Source organism: Elephantulus edwardii, unplaced genomic scaffold (genome assembly GCF_000299155.1).
Source record: "Elephantulus edwardii isolate Elephantulus edwardi_28Jun2011 unplaced genomic scaffold, EleEdw1.0 scaffold00043, whole genome shotgun sequence".
NCBI classification, from domain to species: Eukaryota; Metazoa; Chordata; class Mammalia; order Macroscelidea; family Macroscelididae; genus Elephantulus; species Elephantulus edwardii.
Window position 1 is genome coordinate 13,529,566 of NW_006399793.1, and position 15,613 is coordinate 13,545,178.

At 35.7% G+C, this 15,613-nt stretch overlaps 1 protein-coding gene across 1 annotated transcript in view; it reads left to right on the top strand.

The window, feature by feature from the left end:
- Positions 1-15,613, top strand: part of LOC102864430 (ankyrin repeat domain-containing protein 32-like) — a 68,159-nt gene that overhangs the window by 11,548 nt on the left and 40,998 nt on the right. The window contains 5 exon segments of the mRNA XM_006885390.1: positions 2,902-3,048; positions 6,001-6,141; positions 10,116-10,238; positions 13,397-13,450; positions 14,926-15,084. Coding sequence (XP_006885452.1) covers positions 2,902-3,048; positions 6,001-6,141; positions 10,116-10,238; positions 13,397-13,450; positions 14,926-15,084 — 624 coding nt within the window.

The following is a 15,613-nucleotide window of genomic DNA, read 5'->3' on the forward strand; positions in this document are numbered from 1 at the left end:
TGGCACAGGACAGAGTGGAGTTTAGGGCTGTTGTACATAGGGTCGCTATGAGTCGCAAGCGACTTGATGGCACAGAACAACAACAAATTATATTCCAAATTTTAAAAGTACAAGTAGTCCCTGACTTTAGACAAGGTTCTGTTCCTATGACTCTTCCTTGTTATCAGTAAATTATATGCTTCAGCATTGTATGTAGTGCATCTTACTAATGACAGGGGCCTCTCAGAAAAATCCAAGCAAATAGATGATCATTAAGTATGACTTGACATAAGTAGAATACACTGTAAGGGAGCTCTGGTGGCCTACTAATAAGAAGTTGTGTTGCAATCCCAAAGGCACATGGTTTGATTCCACCACGGGAAAAAGATGGGTAATTTGTTTCTGTGCGAGCTACTGCCTCTGAAACCCACAGAAGGGTCAGCTATGAGTCACTTCTGTACTGACAGCACACAGTGATGACAAAATACACTGTAAGGGAATATCTGTATAGTGCTTCAAAATAATTTTGTATTTGAGAGGTTCTTGCTTGGTATTCATAGTACTATAGTGATCTGTAATAAATATACCATCTCATTGCTCTTGAGTTGGAACTAGACTATTGCAGATCCTCCACTGGGTTTCTGAGGCTGTAAATCATGAGAGGAGATTGCCCACTTTGCTCCCTTGGAGCCCCTCATCAATTCAAACCACCAGAGTTCAGGTTAGCAACACAATTCCTCATAAACTACCAAAGCTCTGCTGATCCGATACTATAAACATTTTAATGTCAGAGTATACTAAAATAGCAATGGTCTATAATATAGTTTAAGAATTTGGTGATTTAATTTTCCATTTAGAACAGAAGAAGCTATTTCTAAAAGTTTAATATTATTTTCCTATCCTGCTCATCTACCTCCTTCCCCATATTTAGTATAAGTACCATTCCTCAGCTTATTTAAAAGGGAATCTCACTCTCAAAGAAGCCTTCTAGGAGATAAATAAAAAAGAATTCATTAGGAAAGATCACTGACAGTAAAGAAAAACCACAGTCAGTTTAAAATCTGAACTTTGAACTTGCAGAAAAAAAATCTGTTTATTCCTTAGTCTTTGCACTTACCTTTATCTCATTCTTTGTGTCAGAATCTTTTCCTTAAAGACTTCTTCTCTCTTGATTCCTACATGTGGTGAACACTCAAACCCTTTTAATTGATTTTCATCTCTTTTCCACCATTTCTACTAAAATCATATTAAATTCATGGTAATTTCTTTTTTTTATTTTTTTAAAATAAGTTTAATGAGTATTTACAGAGATTTTGGATTTCCATTCATTCATTGCTGCACTTCTCTCGCCGCCCAGCCCACCCCCCAGTTCACTCCTCTTTCAAAAGTAAAAGAAACATTCCTTTCCTGGTACATAATCCCCCCCGCACCCCTCCCACCACCCCAAGTACAAATTCATTGTAATTTCTTATTGGCTCCTGGTATAAACTCCAAATTCTTCTTAATCCTCCCTTTTCTATTTCTCCAGAAGGAACAGCCAAGATTCTCCTTCTAAAATATGATCTTGTTATTTTGCTTCTCATAAACCATCAGTGGCTTCCCATTGTTTTTAGGTTGAAGATCTAAATCTTTAACAAGGTTTACAAATTTCCAAAGGATTCTTAACAGTCTTACCTTTTCAACCATATTCTACTCTATATTTTAATGTGCTCTGCATCTTATTGTTAGGTGCCATCAAGTTGCTTACAACTAAGAGCAACCCTCTTCACAACAGCCCTAAACCCTGCTCTATCCTGTCCCAATGTTATTGTCTCTGACACATCTAACCTCATTACCCAAGTCACTGAATCAATCCATCTCAATGAGGGTCTTCCTCTCTTGCGCTGTCCCTCCCAAGCATGATGTCCCTCTCCAAGGACTGGTCCCTCCTTTCAGCACGTCCAAAGTATGTCAGACAAAGCTTCAGAATCCTTGCCTCAAAGGAATAACCTGGTATCACCCTCTCTAGGGTGAACCAGATTGTTCTCCTAGCTATCCGTGGTATATTCAAATTCTTCTCCAGTACCACAGCTCAAAGACATCAATTCTCCTTCTATCATCGCTAGTCATAGTCCAGCTTTCTGATGCATAGCAAGTAATATTTTACATATAGGAAAGAATGTAAATTAAGAATATTTTTCCTACAATGAATTTTATTTTAATTGAGCATTGGGAAAATAGAAATTTCATGAAAGATATGAAAATTACTAAAATTAAGAATTTGAGGGTACATATATTTATAGAATTTTTTAAGGTTTTTTTGGGGGGTTTTGGCTCTAGTATGAGAAAACAAAATGATTTGTAATGTTCTTTTACTGTGTTTAGTGTTGTGTGTATATAATTTTTAAAATATTTTGAGATGTTTTGCTTGTTATACACAATAATGGTAACATTCTATTTGAGGTAAATTAAAAATTATTTTGAAATTTTACATTTGGGAAAATACTGTAAAATAGTAAAATAATCACAGAAACATTTTGTGTCTTGGAACTGGCGTTATTTTCTTGCTTTTATTATAGTTTTACCAGTTATACTTGTGTCCCTAACAATATACTTTAATTTTGGCTATTACTGAATGTTTTGAGTTATTAAATATTTTTACTAAAGGAGTAAAAAGACAAAATTTAAAGACAAGAAAACTTTAAGTGGTTAAAATGAAAGCACCTACATCAACTAAACATGAGTGAAAACTTTGTGAATTGAAACGCTTAAATTTTTTATTTTACCTAACTTATAATCTACTGACCTTTACTATTTTTTAATGTTATTTGTGTATCTTACAAAATCTAATTTTTGAATGGATTATCTGTGGTCATTTGTGATGGTTGTATTATTGCTACATTTAATCCATTTTCTTAACGAATGTATTTTACAAACACGCAGAAAGAAATATTAACCCATAGTGAAGACGTTAATATTAGTTCTGTTTTTACTGAACATCACAAACAAGGAAAATTGAGAGACTCCAGTCAAGATTCAAAATTTGTCAAGATGAAAGACACCATAAGAAGACACACACATGGACATGAGGTAGAAGTTTCTAAATTAAAAATGTATTTATTTAGATTTTAAAGCATTTAATTGACCATATGTGTCATTCATGAAATTATTTCTTTTGAAAAATATATATACTTACATGTTTTAAAAGCATATATGTAGTTTTTTCTCTTCTTATTTCAATTATGATTTTAGTGAAAGTTGACCGAGATTTATTTTCATTCATTCACACATGTGCAGTAGCCCTCCTCAAATCACATTATAGTACTTGTCCTGTTCCAGATTGTTAAATGCCATACATATAAGGTCTTATCATCCATTCCTTTCAGATTGTCTTTCCCTTCACCCATTCCAATATAATGTTATTTTTTAAACTATGCTTTGAACATTTGTCCCCTTTTTTTTATTGTGATTTTAACAAAAGTTTACAGAAAGGTTGGGTTTTCATTCATTCATTATTGCACATTTTCCTCCCTTTCTTTCACTCACCCTTTCCCCAGTCCACTTTTTAATGCATCTCTTGTTCCAGATTGTTAATTGTCATACATGCAATGCCTAATTATACATTCCTTTCACCCACCTTTTCCCCTCATCTGTTCCAATGTAGTATTCCTTATCAATCCACTCTTTTCCTATTCTTCTCCCAACCTGCCCTCCATGTCAGTTCTATTCTATTTTAGTGGTACATTTCACTCGGCATAATGTCTTCCACGTTCACCCATGTTGTATAGTGTTTTACAAGCTAATTAATTTTCAGTGCTGCATAATATTCCATTGTGTGTCTGTACCACAATTTTTTCTCTTTATTTCTTTTTTGTTGGACATTTGGGGTGCTTTCATCTCTTAGCTATTGTGCATAATGTGGCCATAAAATGGGTATGCATGCATTTGTTTGAGTCGAAGCTCTAATTTCTATAGGGTATTTTACCAGAATTGGGATAGCTCGGTTATAAGGTATTTCTCTTTCCAACTTTTGGAAAGGTGCCATACCACCTTTCATAACTGTTGTACCATTTTACATTCTCATCAACAGGGAATAAAAGTTTCAGTCTCCCCACATCCTTCCCTGCATTTGTAATTTTCTGCCCTGTTAAACTTTACTGTTGTTGGCTGGAGTGAGGTGATACCTCATAGTTCTAATTTACATGTCTCTGATAGCTAGTGATTTTGAATATTTCTTCATGTGTTTGTTGGCTGAAATTCTTCTTTGGTAATGTTTCTATTCATATCTTGTGCCTATTTTGCCATTGGCTTGTTTACCTTTTTCTTTTTTAGTTGCTGCTGTATTCTATAAATTTTAGATATGACTCCCTTATCCAGATATATTATTTCCAAATCTTTTTTACTGTGGGTTTTCTTTTCACCCTGTTGGAAAAGTTGTTTTGGTGTGCATAGGGATTTGATTTTTAGAAAGTCCCATTCATCTATTTTATTCTCTCCTAGTTGTAAGTTTATCATTATGCTTGGAAATTTGTTTATGCCATAAACTTGTGGTTTCTAGGGTCGTTTCTAGTTTTTCTCTGATGAACTTTATAATTTTTGGTTATATTCCTAGGTCCCAAATCCACATTGAGTTGGTTTTTGTGTATGTGTAAATCACTAATCTGTTGACCATAGGTAGATGAGTTGATTTCTGGATTCTCAGTTCTTTTATATTAATCTTTGTGTCTGTCACTGTACCAGTACCATGCTGTCTTGACCACCATGGTTGTGTAGTATGATTTGAGATCTGAGAGTGTAATGCTTCCTATCTTGGATCTCTATTTCAGTCATGCTTTGCTTATTTTGGGTCTCTTTTCATTCCAGACAGAATTTGAAATTGCCTTTTCCATTTCATTAAAAAATGAAATTGATACTTGTATTGGATTGCATTGAACTTGTATATTGCCACTGGTAGAATTGTCATTTTTACAATATTTTCTCTTCCAATCCATGAGCATGGCGTATCACCCCATTTCTCTAGGGTTTTTGTTTTGTTTTGTTTTTTTTTGGGGGGGGGGTTGGTGGTTCTTGTTTCCTGCAGTAATGTTTTGTAATTTTCTTTGTGTAGGTCTTTTGTATCTCCTAGTTAGCTTTATGCCTTGTGTAGGTCTTTTGTATCTCCTAATTAGCTTTATGCCTAAGTATTTCATCTTGTGTTGGGCTATTGTAGTTGGTATTATATCAGGATACAAGATCAATATACAAAAATCAGTTGGATTTCTCTTCAGTGCAGCTTTTATAACAGGTTATAAAAACAGTGTTTATGTAACCACCAACCAATTTAAGAGATAGCGCATTACCAGTATTGAGAACTAATGTGCTGTTTCCCAACTGCATCTTCATTTTTAAAAACCGAAGTATTCTCTGTCTTGGGATTTGTGTTAATTATCATCCTGCTTTTATTTATAGTTTTGCCAGTTTTATATATATCACTAACAGCACATAGTATTATTGGTTATTAAATGTTTTGAGTTGTTAAACCATTTGTGCTGATACTGTTAATACAAATTTTCAATGACTTTCTTTTTTTTGCTTTTATATATTTCATTGCCAGACCATGCCACAATAATATATTTTTACTCCTTTTCATATTGATAAGCATTTTAATTTCGTGCCTGTTTTTTGTAATTACGCTTTGGTTTGTGTAATTATGAGTGATTCTCCTATGAACAGTATAAACATTATCTTACATGATTGTTGGTGATACATGTTTAAGAGCTCTCTAGTTCATTATATAGTTCTAAGAGTCTATTTTGGGAGTCTAAGAGTCTCGAGTATTGTGCATGTTCAACTGTACTAGATAATTCCCAACTGTTTCCAAAATGTTTTCTAAATTCATAGCCATCCCACCTGTGGTTATGATGTAGTTGTAATATTCTTTATAGTGGCACATGTCTAGTAATATTCAAATGGGTGGTGTTGTTCTTTTTTTAAGTTTCTTTAGGTCTGACTTCAGATATCATTTATTTTTACATTTAATTTTTGTTCTCTGAATATATATAGAAGGAAGTTAAAAACAAGGATAAAGATATTCAAAGAAGTTATACTTCAAAAAGAGTCCGCAAAAAACATAAGGATTCCAGGAGAGAATTTGACCGTGACAAAATTAAAAGTACCTTAAGAAAATTCCTATATAGAGATCAGGTAAAAGCTTAATATTTTGTTTTCTGGGTTTTTGGCCTTCCCTAAAATCAACAAACCAAACCCATTGCATTGGAATCAATTTCTATTCATAGCAAATCTATAGGATAGAGTCCTAGAACTATAAATCTTTATAGAAGCCTACTACTTCATCTTTCTCTTCAAGAATGGTTAATGGTGTCCAACCACTATCCTTTTGGTTAACAGCTGAATGTTTTAATCACAATATCATTAGGGCTCATGGGTATAATTTAAACATATAGTATTTTTATGACTCCTTACTGTGTTAAAGACACACAAGCTGTGTGGGTATGTTATTCATAGTTTATCTTTTGAATAACTTTGTTGTTGTTTTATATTCTGTGGAGTTGGACTGACTCATAGCTGATCCTCTAGCAGGTTTTGATGATGTTAGGTGCCATCAAGTTGAGTATGACTCATAAAGGCTATAAATCGCAAGGAAGGAGATTTGCTTTCTTCCTCCCTCACAGTCATTGGTGGATTTGAACTGTTTACCTTTGGATTAGCAGTGTAGCTCATAACCACTAGACCACTAGAGATCCCATGAATGTGGACTTTAGTCCACAGTAAAAAGACTTTTTATGGCATTGTTGAGAAATTGTTCTTTCCCTGAATATTTGTACTCTGGAGCAGAAATAGCTGCCTTCAGCCAGCACCTTCTGAAGAGTAGATACAGGTATGCTTTGACAATAGAGGATGGCTAGAATTGAGAACTGAATTTTTGAGATATTGATGCTACCTTGAATCTTTGCTTGGGAAAGGCCATTTGGGAACAGTGCCTCGGAACCAGCCTTAGTGTGACTAGGGGCATTATGTGGCACTAAAATTGAGAGCTGCATAGTGGAGAAATAGACACTTCCCTGAAGTTTTGTCTTCTTATGCACAAAATAGCCATCCCCAGAGTTAGCCCTAAGAGATGGGAAGGCACATGGCGTTTTGCAACTACTGAGACTTGGGGCTGCACTACTGGGACCTTGTCACGTTTCTGGGACTTTTCCTTGAACCACATATCCCAGGAAGCACTCCTGAGGCTTTTTTTTCTACCCCTGGGGGAAACCTCCCTATCCATCAAACTACAGGGCAAGACAGAAAAGTGGGCCTGTTACTGGGCAAAAGGAAGGATCTCAGCTCCCTGCCTCTCAAAGGACAAGCAGATGAGAGGTTATTCACAGGAAACAGGTAATAGAACTACCCATAGATGACCAGCAGGGAAGACTTGCACCGGGAAACTTAATTGGAAGGCAATATTTTAAAAAAGCCTTATTAAAAGCATCAGAAAGATTAGGAGGTGTTAGCAGACAGAACAAAAACTGTTCACACTTAAAAAAGAAGAACTTCACATAATGTCAAGAAAGCACAAGTCTCCAGAAGCATATAAGATTGCATAACCAATGAATACCCCAGAGACAGGGATGCAGAAGAAACATATTGACATGGAGGTATGATTGAAGAAAGGATTGAAACCATAGATTAAGTGAATACGTGAGAGACAGGAAGCCAGAAGAAATAAATCAATGAGGAGTTACATGAACGTTACATGAAGATATCAATGAGAAGTCACAAATTATGGAAAAAAGGATTGAGGCCATAAATAAAGAGATAGAAGAATTTAAAAAAATCAACACAAAACATTGAGGATATAGCCATCACAGTACTAAAAAGAAGAGAAAAGCATGAAAATGTAATCCAGAAAATCCATGGAAAATGTACCGAGTCGGGACTGACCCATAGCTGACCCTCCAGTATGTTTTCAGAGACAGTTAATCTCACGGAGGAGATTGCCCATCCTTCTCCTGCAGAACAGCTACTGGATTCAAATCAGGTGTCTTCAGAATTGCGGTGCAGCTTCTTGCAAGTAGGCCTCCAGAGCTCCCAGAAATAATAGAAAAGCATGATTATAATGCCATAAAACTAGAAATTAACTACAGGAAGATAAAGGATAAAAAAGCTACTCACATGGAAACTGAATAACAGCCTGCATATGTACTTCTGTGTTGTTGAAGAAATAAAAAGTGAAAAAAGTTCCTCGAAACAAATGAAAAAGAAATACAACATACCAAAACCTCTGGGACACAGCTAAGGCAGTCAGTCCTCAAGGAGGCAGTTCATAGCAGTAGACAAACAAATAAAGGGGAAAAGTAAAATTATTGATTTAATACCTCCACCACACAGAGAAAAAACAGCAAGTTAATCCCACAGCCTCTAGAAGGAAGGAAATTATAAAGGGAAAAGCTGACATTAATGGGATAAAAAAAATAGGAAAACAATTGAAATCATCAGTAACACCAGGAGCTAAAGAGTCAACAGAGACAGACATTGGCAAGCTTAACAAAAGAAGAGAAAATAAAAATAAACCAAATAAGAAATGAAAGAGATAACATTACAACAGAACTATCTGAAATTAAATCAATAATAATGTAATATAACATTGGCAAGAGTGGGAATCCCAGAATACTTGATTGTGCTCATGAGAAACCTATACTTGGACAAGGAGGCAGTCAACAGAACAGAGCAAGAAAATATTGCATGTTTTGAAATCAGAAGAGTGCATCAAGAATATGTCCTAGCTTCTTCTTTTTTTTTTTTTTTTAGTCTGTATGCAGAACAGATTATTCAAGAAGCTGGACTTCATGAAGAAGAATGCGGTATCAGAATTGGAGGAAGACTCATCAACAACCTGCATTATGCAGATGGCAGAATCTTACTTGCTGAAACTAAGGAGGGCCTGAAGCATTTGCTGCAGAAGGATAGTTTACAATATGATTGAAGCTCAACATCAAGAAAACAAAGATTCTTACCACTGGGCCAGTTGGCAGCATCATAATAGATTGAGAAGAAATTGTGATTGTTAACAGTTTCAGCTGGCTCAGTTCCGCAATCAACACTCTTGGCACCAACAGCCAGGAAATCAAAAGTGCATTACATGACTATGAAGAGCAAGGATGTTAGTTTATGGTCTTTGCAATCACTTGCTATGCATCAGAGAACTGGACAGTGACCAAGGATGACAAGAAGAATCGATGCCTTAGAGTTATGGTGTTGGACAAGAATATTGAACATGCCATGAACTACCAAGAAAACGAACAGATCTGTCCTGAATTGGTGAAACCCAGCTGCTCTTTGGAGACAAGGATTTTGAGACTCTGTCTCACTTTGGGCATATAGCCAGGAGGAGAAGGATGTATTTGGAAGGGTAAAGGAACAGCTCAGGAGAGGAAGACTCTGGATGAGGTAGGTTGACACAATAACTGTGGTAATAAGAATAGTTGTGTCAGAAACAGTGAGATTGGCTCAGGATAGAGCAGAGTGCAGAGTTATTGTACATAGAATTACTGTGAGTCGTAGTTGACTCAATGGCACATAACAATTCTAAAAATTTGAAAACCTAAAGGAAATGGATAAATTCCAAGAAACCCACACCCTACCCAGATTGTCACAGATATATGTAGAACACCTGAACAGGCCCTTCACAGAAGATGAAATCTCACCCTCAAAAAGTCCTGGCCCCGAAGGCAATGATCAAAATAAATAATTATATAAAATGGAATGAATCACATTGTAAATAAAAGATTATATAAAACAATGTATATGAGTAAAATGCATTCTGAATGAATTATTGTATGAAAGTCAATGTAAAAAATAACAAAAAGATGTTCTTATATGGATTCAAAGATTTTTTTTTTGTCAAAATACTCAACTGAAATTTAGTTTTCTTGAATAACAGAAATAGAGAATAATACCACAAACTCAAGGGACTAAGTTTTTTAAAAGAATTTAAGACTACATGTATATATAGATTAAATACTAATCTGGATTATCCTATTTATAACAATGAAATGAAAATGCTTGTTTTCCTTTTTATTTCATTATACAGTCTTGATTGAAGATATTTACTATGATTAGCAGTGTAAATGTGTTAATTTTATATTCATTTTTATGTCATTTTGTTGACACAGAAAGAAGTTAAGAATTCTCTTTTTACTGAATGTACTAAAAAAGCTAAACCTGAAGTTATGAAGAGTGATGTGGAAATTGTGGAAATTAAAAATACCTTAAAGAAACACATATTCAGAGCTCAGGTAAAATTTGGCGTTTTAAAATTTTTATATCATTTCCTGTCCTTTTCTGTAGCTGAAATATATATTTTATCCCTTATTATATTTAATATCTTTTAAATGAATATTCTTAGTTAATTGATCGTTGTTGTTATGTGCAGTCGAGTCACTTGCGACTCATAGCCACCCTATGTACAACAGCCCTAAACTCTGCTCTGTCCTGTGCCGATCACGCACACTGTCTCTGACACTCCCATCCCGATTACCAGTCACTGAATCAATCCACCTCATAGAGTGCCTTCCTCTCCGGCGCTGTCTCTCCAACCTCCCAAGCATGATGACCTTTCTCCAGCGACCGGTCTCTCCTCACAACATGTCCAAAGTATGTTAGAGCCTCAGACTCCTTGCCTCCAAGGACACCCGGTTTAACCCTCTCCAGGACAAATCTGTTTGTTTTCCTAGCAGTCCATGGTATTCTCAATACTCTTCTCCAGCACCACAGCTCAAAGGCATCAATTCTCCTTCTATCCTCCTTGGTCATTGTCCAACTCTCTGATGTATAGCAAGTGATTGCAAAGACCATGGCCTGTATCAAACACACCTTAGTCTCCAGGGAGACACCATTGCTCTTCAGTACCCTGGAGAGGTCCCTAACAGCAGACTTTCCCATGGCAAAGTGCCTTTTAATTTCCTGGCTACCAGTGCCAAGACTGTTGACTGTGGAGCCAAGCAAACTAAAGCTGTGTATAATCTCAATCTCTTCGCCATCCATCCTGATGCTACCAATTGGTCCAGTGGTGAGAATCTTTGTGTCTTCTTGACATTGAGCCTCAATCCATATTGTAGGCTGCAGTCCTTGACACTCCACAGCAGGTGCTTCAGGTCCTCTTCAGTTTCAGCAAGCAGGGTTGTGTCACCCGCATAACGCAGATTGTTGATAAATCGTCCACCAATTTTGACTCCACATTTCTCCTCATAGAGCCCAACCTCCTGGATAATCTGTTCTGCATATAGGTTGAAAAGGTATGGAGATAAGATGCATCCCTGACGTACGTCCTTCCCAATTTTGAACCATGCAGTGTTCCCTTGCTCTGTTCTGACAACTGCCTCCTGGTCTAAGGATAGGTTTCGCATTAGAACAATCAAGTGTTCTGGGATTCCAATTCTTCTCAGAGTCAGCCACAGTTTGTTATTATCCACACAGTCAAATGCCTTTGCAGAGTCAATGAAACACAGATAGACATTCCTCTGGTATTCTCTGCTTTCAGCAGAGAATCTAAACATTTAGGTATTTGTAAAACACAGAAGCAGTGCTGAATATTTATAATGCATATAAAATTTGTAATGCATGTAAAATGTCCCACAAAACCACAAGTCTGGTAGTCCTTGATTTAATGTAATACATTTAAAATTCATTCTTAATGATTATGTCAATAATTAGCCTTTTATTAGAGATTGGTTTTACTGTTGTAAAAGTTTACATAACCTTCTTATCAGTTGAAAGATATTTGAGGGTTTTATACCTTTTTAATATTAGGAATAAAGCTTGTTTATGTTGTTCTTCCTCTGTGCCATCAAGTACAACTCACAGTGACCTTCTCAACAACAGATCTTTATCCTGTCCTATTCTGTGCTATTTCTAATATACTTGAACCCTATGTTGCAGTCACCATGTTGATATATCTTGTTGAGGATCTTCCTTTCTTTCACTGACCCTGTACCTTTCCAATCATGATATCCCTTTTCAAGGAATAGCCTCTTCTCACTTTATGTCCAAAGTATGAGAGATGAACATAGTATGACCCCCTATGACCAAAAGTCCTGAAGCCTCTCTACAACTGTCGACATTTATCAAAGTTCATAGTTTCCAGAGAGATGTTACTTAGGAATTGGATGCCATTCCAGCTTTCAAACCTGTCATAGTATGTTTTTGTTTTTATGTGCCAATGAGTTGCCTGCTATGTATAGTGACTCTGTACAGCAGCTCTGAACCCTTCCCTGTCCTGAGCCAGTCTCACTAATTCTGACACACTGACTCCCATCACCCCAGTAACTGTATCAGTCCATCTCATCTGGAGTCTCCCTCTCCTATGCTGTCCATCCACCCTTTTGAGAATGAGGTCCTTCTCTAAGGACCAATCTCTCCTGGCCACATGCCCAAAATTAAGTGTGGTGGAGCTTCAAAATGCTAACATCCAAGGAGAGACTTGGTTTCACTTTCTCCAAGACAGACCAATTTTCTTAGCAGTCCATAGTATGTTCAAGATTCTTCTCTAACATCACAACTCAGAGCCATCTTTTCTTCTTCTTTCTACATATGACTACATATATTGTTTTAGTTGTTGTTGTTATGTGCCGTTGAGTCGCTTGCGACTCATAGCGACCCTATGTACAACAGCCCTAAACTCCGCTCTGTCCTGTGCCAATCGCACTGTCTTTGCCGTTTCTGTTATCTAAATGTGTTCTCTTGTACATAAGGTTTTCAGAGGCCTGCTATTTCAGAAGTGGATGGCCAATCCTTTTTCCTAGTCTGTCTTAATGTGAATGTTCAGATTTAGAGAAGTATCAGACAGACCAGCAAGTTAAAGGTATATCCCTTATTGCGGAGTTAACTTTAGTTTGACTACATATATAAGTATATATATTTTTTTAAATAAGTATATTTTTATTTCATAAGAAACTACCAAATTGTTTTGCAAATGGCTCTGTCATTTGCATTATCAGACTATAAAGGAGTTCAAAGACTCCACCTTGTACTACAATATTATAAGATGATGAAAAAGTTTTGGAAATAGAATTGGTGATGGTTGCACAGCATTGTAAAGGTAATTAATGCCATGGAAATGTACACTTAAAAAGTAGTTAAAACTAAAAACTTTGTTACATATGAACAATAAATAATAATGGAAGATGATGACAGTTCAGCTGTGTTTACATAAAAATAATAGCATTTTTTAAAAATTTATTCATTTTTAAAGGGAAAATGAGAAAATTTCATACCCCAAAGAGTTGTTTCCCTAAAATGATAGAAGTCAGTGGTCTGGATAAGTGGCTATCAAATTAATTCCAGCTACTTTTAAATCTATTTTGTAAGTTTGGCCAAACTTTTTTGCTTTGCAAGATGAAATGTACACTTTAGACATAAGAATGTTTCATTTTCTTTATATATTTCTCCTTTACAGGCTGTCAGATACAACTGCATTCGAATAGATAAACAATCAGCATGCAATATAGAGGTAAGAATCTTGGTATTGAGTAGTAGTAATAGGAGGGAAAAAAATGTGGCATCTGTTCAACAAAACTTTCATTCGAGTTTGTAATGTCTCTCCCTAAACAAAAAGGAAAATAGTCCTTTGAGACCTTACAAATGGATTTATTTATCTTTTCAGTAGAAAAAAAAACCTGTTCACAGGTATTTCAAAGCTCTTGATTGGTGAGATCCATAGTTACTCTTTTTAGAGTAACCTTTTTTTTTTTTAATTCCATTCATTCATTGTTGCACTTTTCTCCCCACCCACCCCACCCCAACCAGTACCCCCAGTTCGCTCCTCTCCTTGAAAAGCAAAAGACAAACTCCTTCATTGGTACACAATCCCCTCTCCCACCCCACACATTCCCCACCCCCACCCCAAGTATACTCCACTCTGCAACCCTCATTCCAGACTCTTACGAGTAACTTTTTATATTTAACTTTTACAGAAGTTAATTATTTGCTGTTCATTTCTTTAAAATTATTTGTTTAATTTCCTGTGGCCTTTCACAGTGCTTTTTATTCTAATATTCAGTCAAGTAATAACTTAATTTTAGACATTAAAAATATTTTTATCAATATAAATTTCTTTTTTTTAATTTCTTACAGCTTAGAATGTACTTCTATTTAATTTATGATACTATAGCAATTGTGTATGTCAGACATGACTTGATGGCACACAACAATATAGCAGTTAACACTTTTTAAAAATATTGTTAGTTCTTGATATTACAATAATATAGTAATATAATGTTAGAAAAGAAAAACCCACTATTGTAGAGTCTGTTCTGACTTAACAGCAGTCCTTCATCAGGTTTCCAGAGCTCTTAACATTTATGTAAATAAACCAGCTCATTTTCTCCCAAAACAGGTTAGTTCAAACCACCAACCTTTCCCTTGGCTGACTTTTTCATTGTCCTCAATTTGAAACCGACTCCTAGCTGATCCTCCGTCTGATTTTCTGATGCTGTTAACTGCACAGAACGAGCTTTCCCATCTTTCTCCCCCCCCCCGACCCGCTGATGGATTTGAACCACCAGAGAGGTACCACCATTGAGTTAGAGTTAGCTTTGCTGCACTCTTAGGGCTGTGCCCAGCCCAACGCACAATGAATAGACTATGCCACATTTGTTTACATGTTTTTAAAAGATGAAAAAAATCATTTCATTCCAAAATAACTATGTAGAATTGTTGTAGTCCTGGCCAGGGTCTGCATAGTATCAAGGAAGCTATGCAAATTCCTCATAAGGATTTTCTTTCGGGAATGTAGTTTGTGTCAACAGAAAATAGTAGGTGTAACAGTTAATAATTTTTTTAATGCATATACATTATCTCTTTTGCCACATAACAACCTTATGGAATAGTTTCTCAGGGATTATCTGCTTTTTTACTGATTATGAAATTAAAACTAATACAAGACTGCAAATTCACTCTTTAAGTCATAGAATCATTCCTTTTTAGGTTAAAAATGTGGAATTTCCCAGAGGTGTGTTTAATTTAATTGAAAGCCTTATAGAAGGACAGTTTTTTAAAGAAGCAATTGAGGAACTTTCCTCTTTACAAGCACATTATATACCTCCTGTGTGCCTTCTTCATGGTCTTCTAGAGAATATGCTCCAGGTAAGCTTAGAGTTACAGAATTTTTTAAAATGTTGCGTAAATGTGAATATTTCCCCATTTATTTGTATGTTAATAGTCTATTTTCTATTCACCCTTTCCCTCACTAACAGGAAATGTATACATTTATTTCTAAATTTTTTCCGTTTTAAATTTTTATCTTTGTGAAATCAGCTTGGATTATTTAGTATGTATATTCTGGATAGTACTCTGATGAGTACTTTAGGTTATTAGTTCCTCAGAAAATCCAAAATTAACCACAAGATAAAGGTAAATAATCCAGTTGAAAAATGGGCACAAGATATGAACAGACACTTCACCAAAGAAGACATTCAGATGGCTAACAAGCACATGAAGAAATGTTCAAAATCACTAGCCCTAAGAGAGATGCAAATCAAAACAACTATGAGATATCATCTCACCCCAGTCAGAATGGCAAAATTTAACAGAACAGCAAGCAACAAATGCTGGCAAGGTTGTGGAGAAACTGGAACCCTTATTCACTATTTGGTGGGAGTGTAAAATGGTGCAA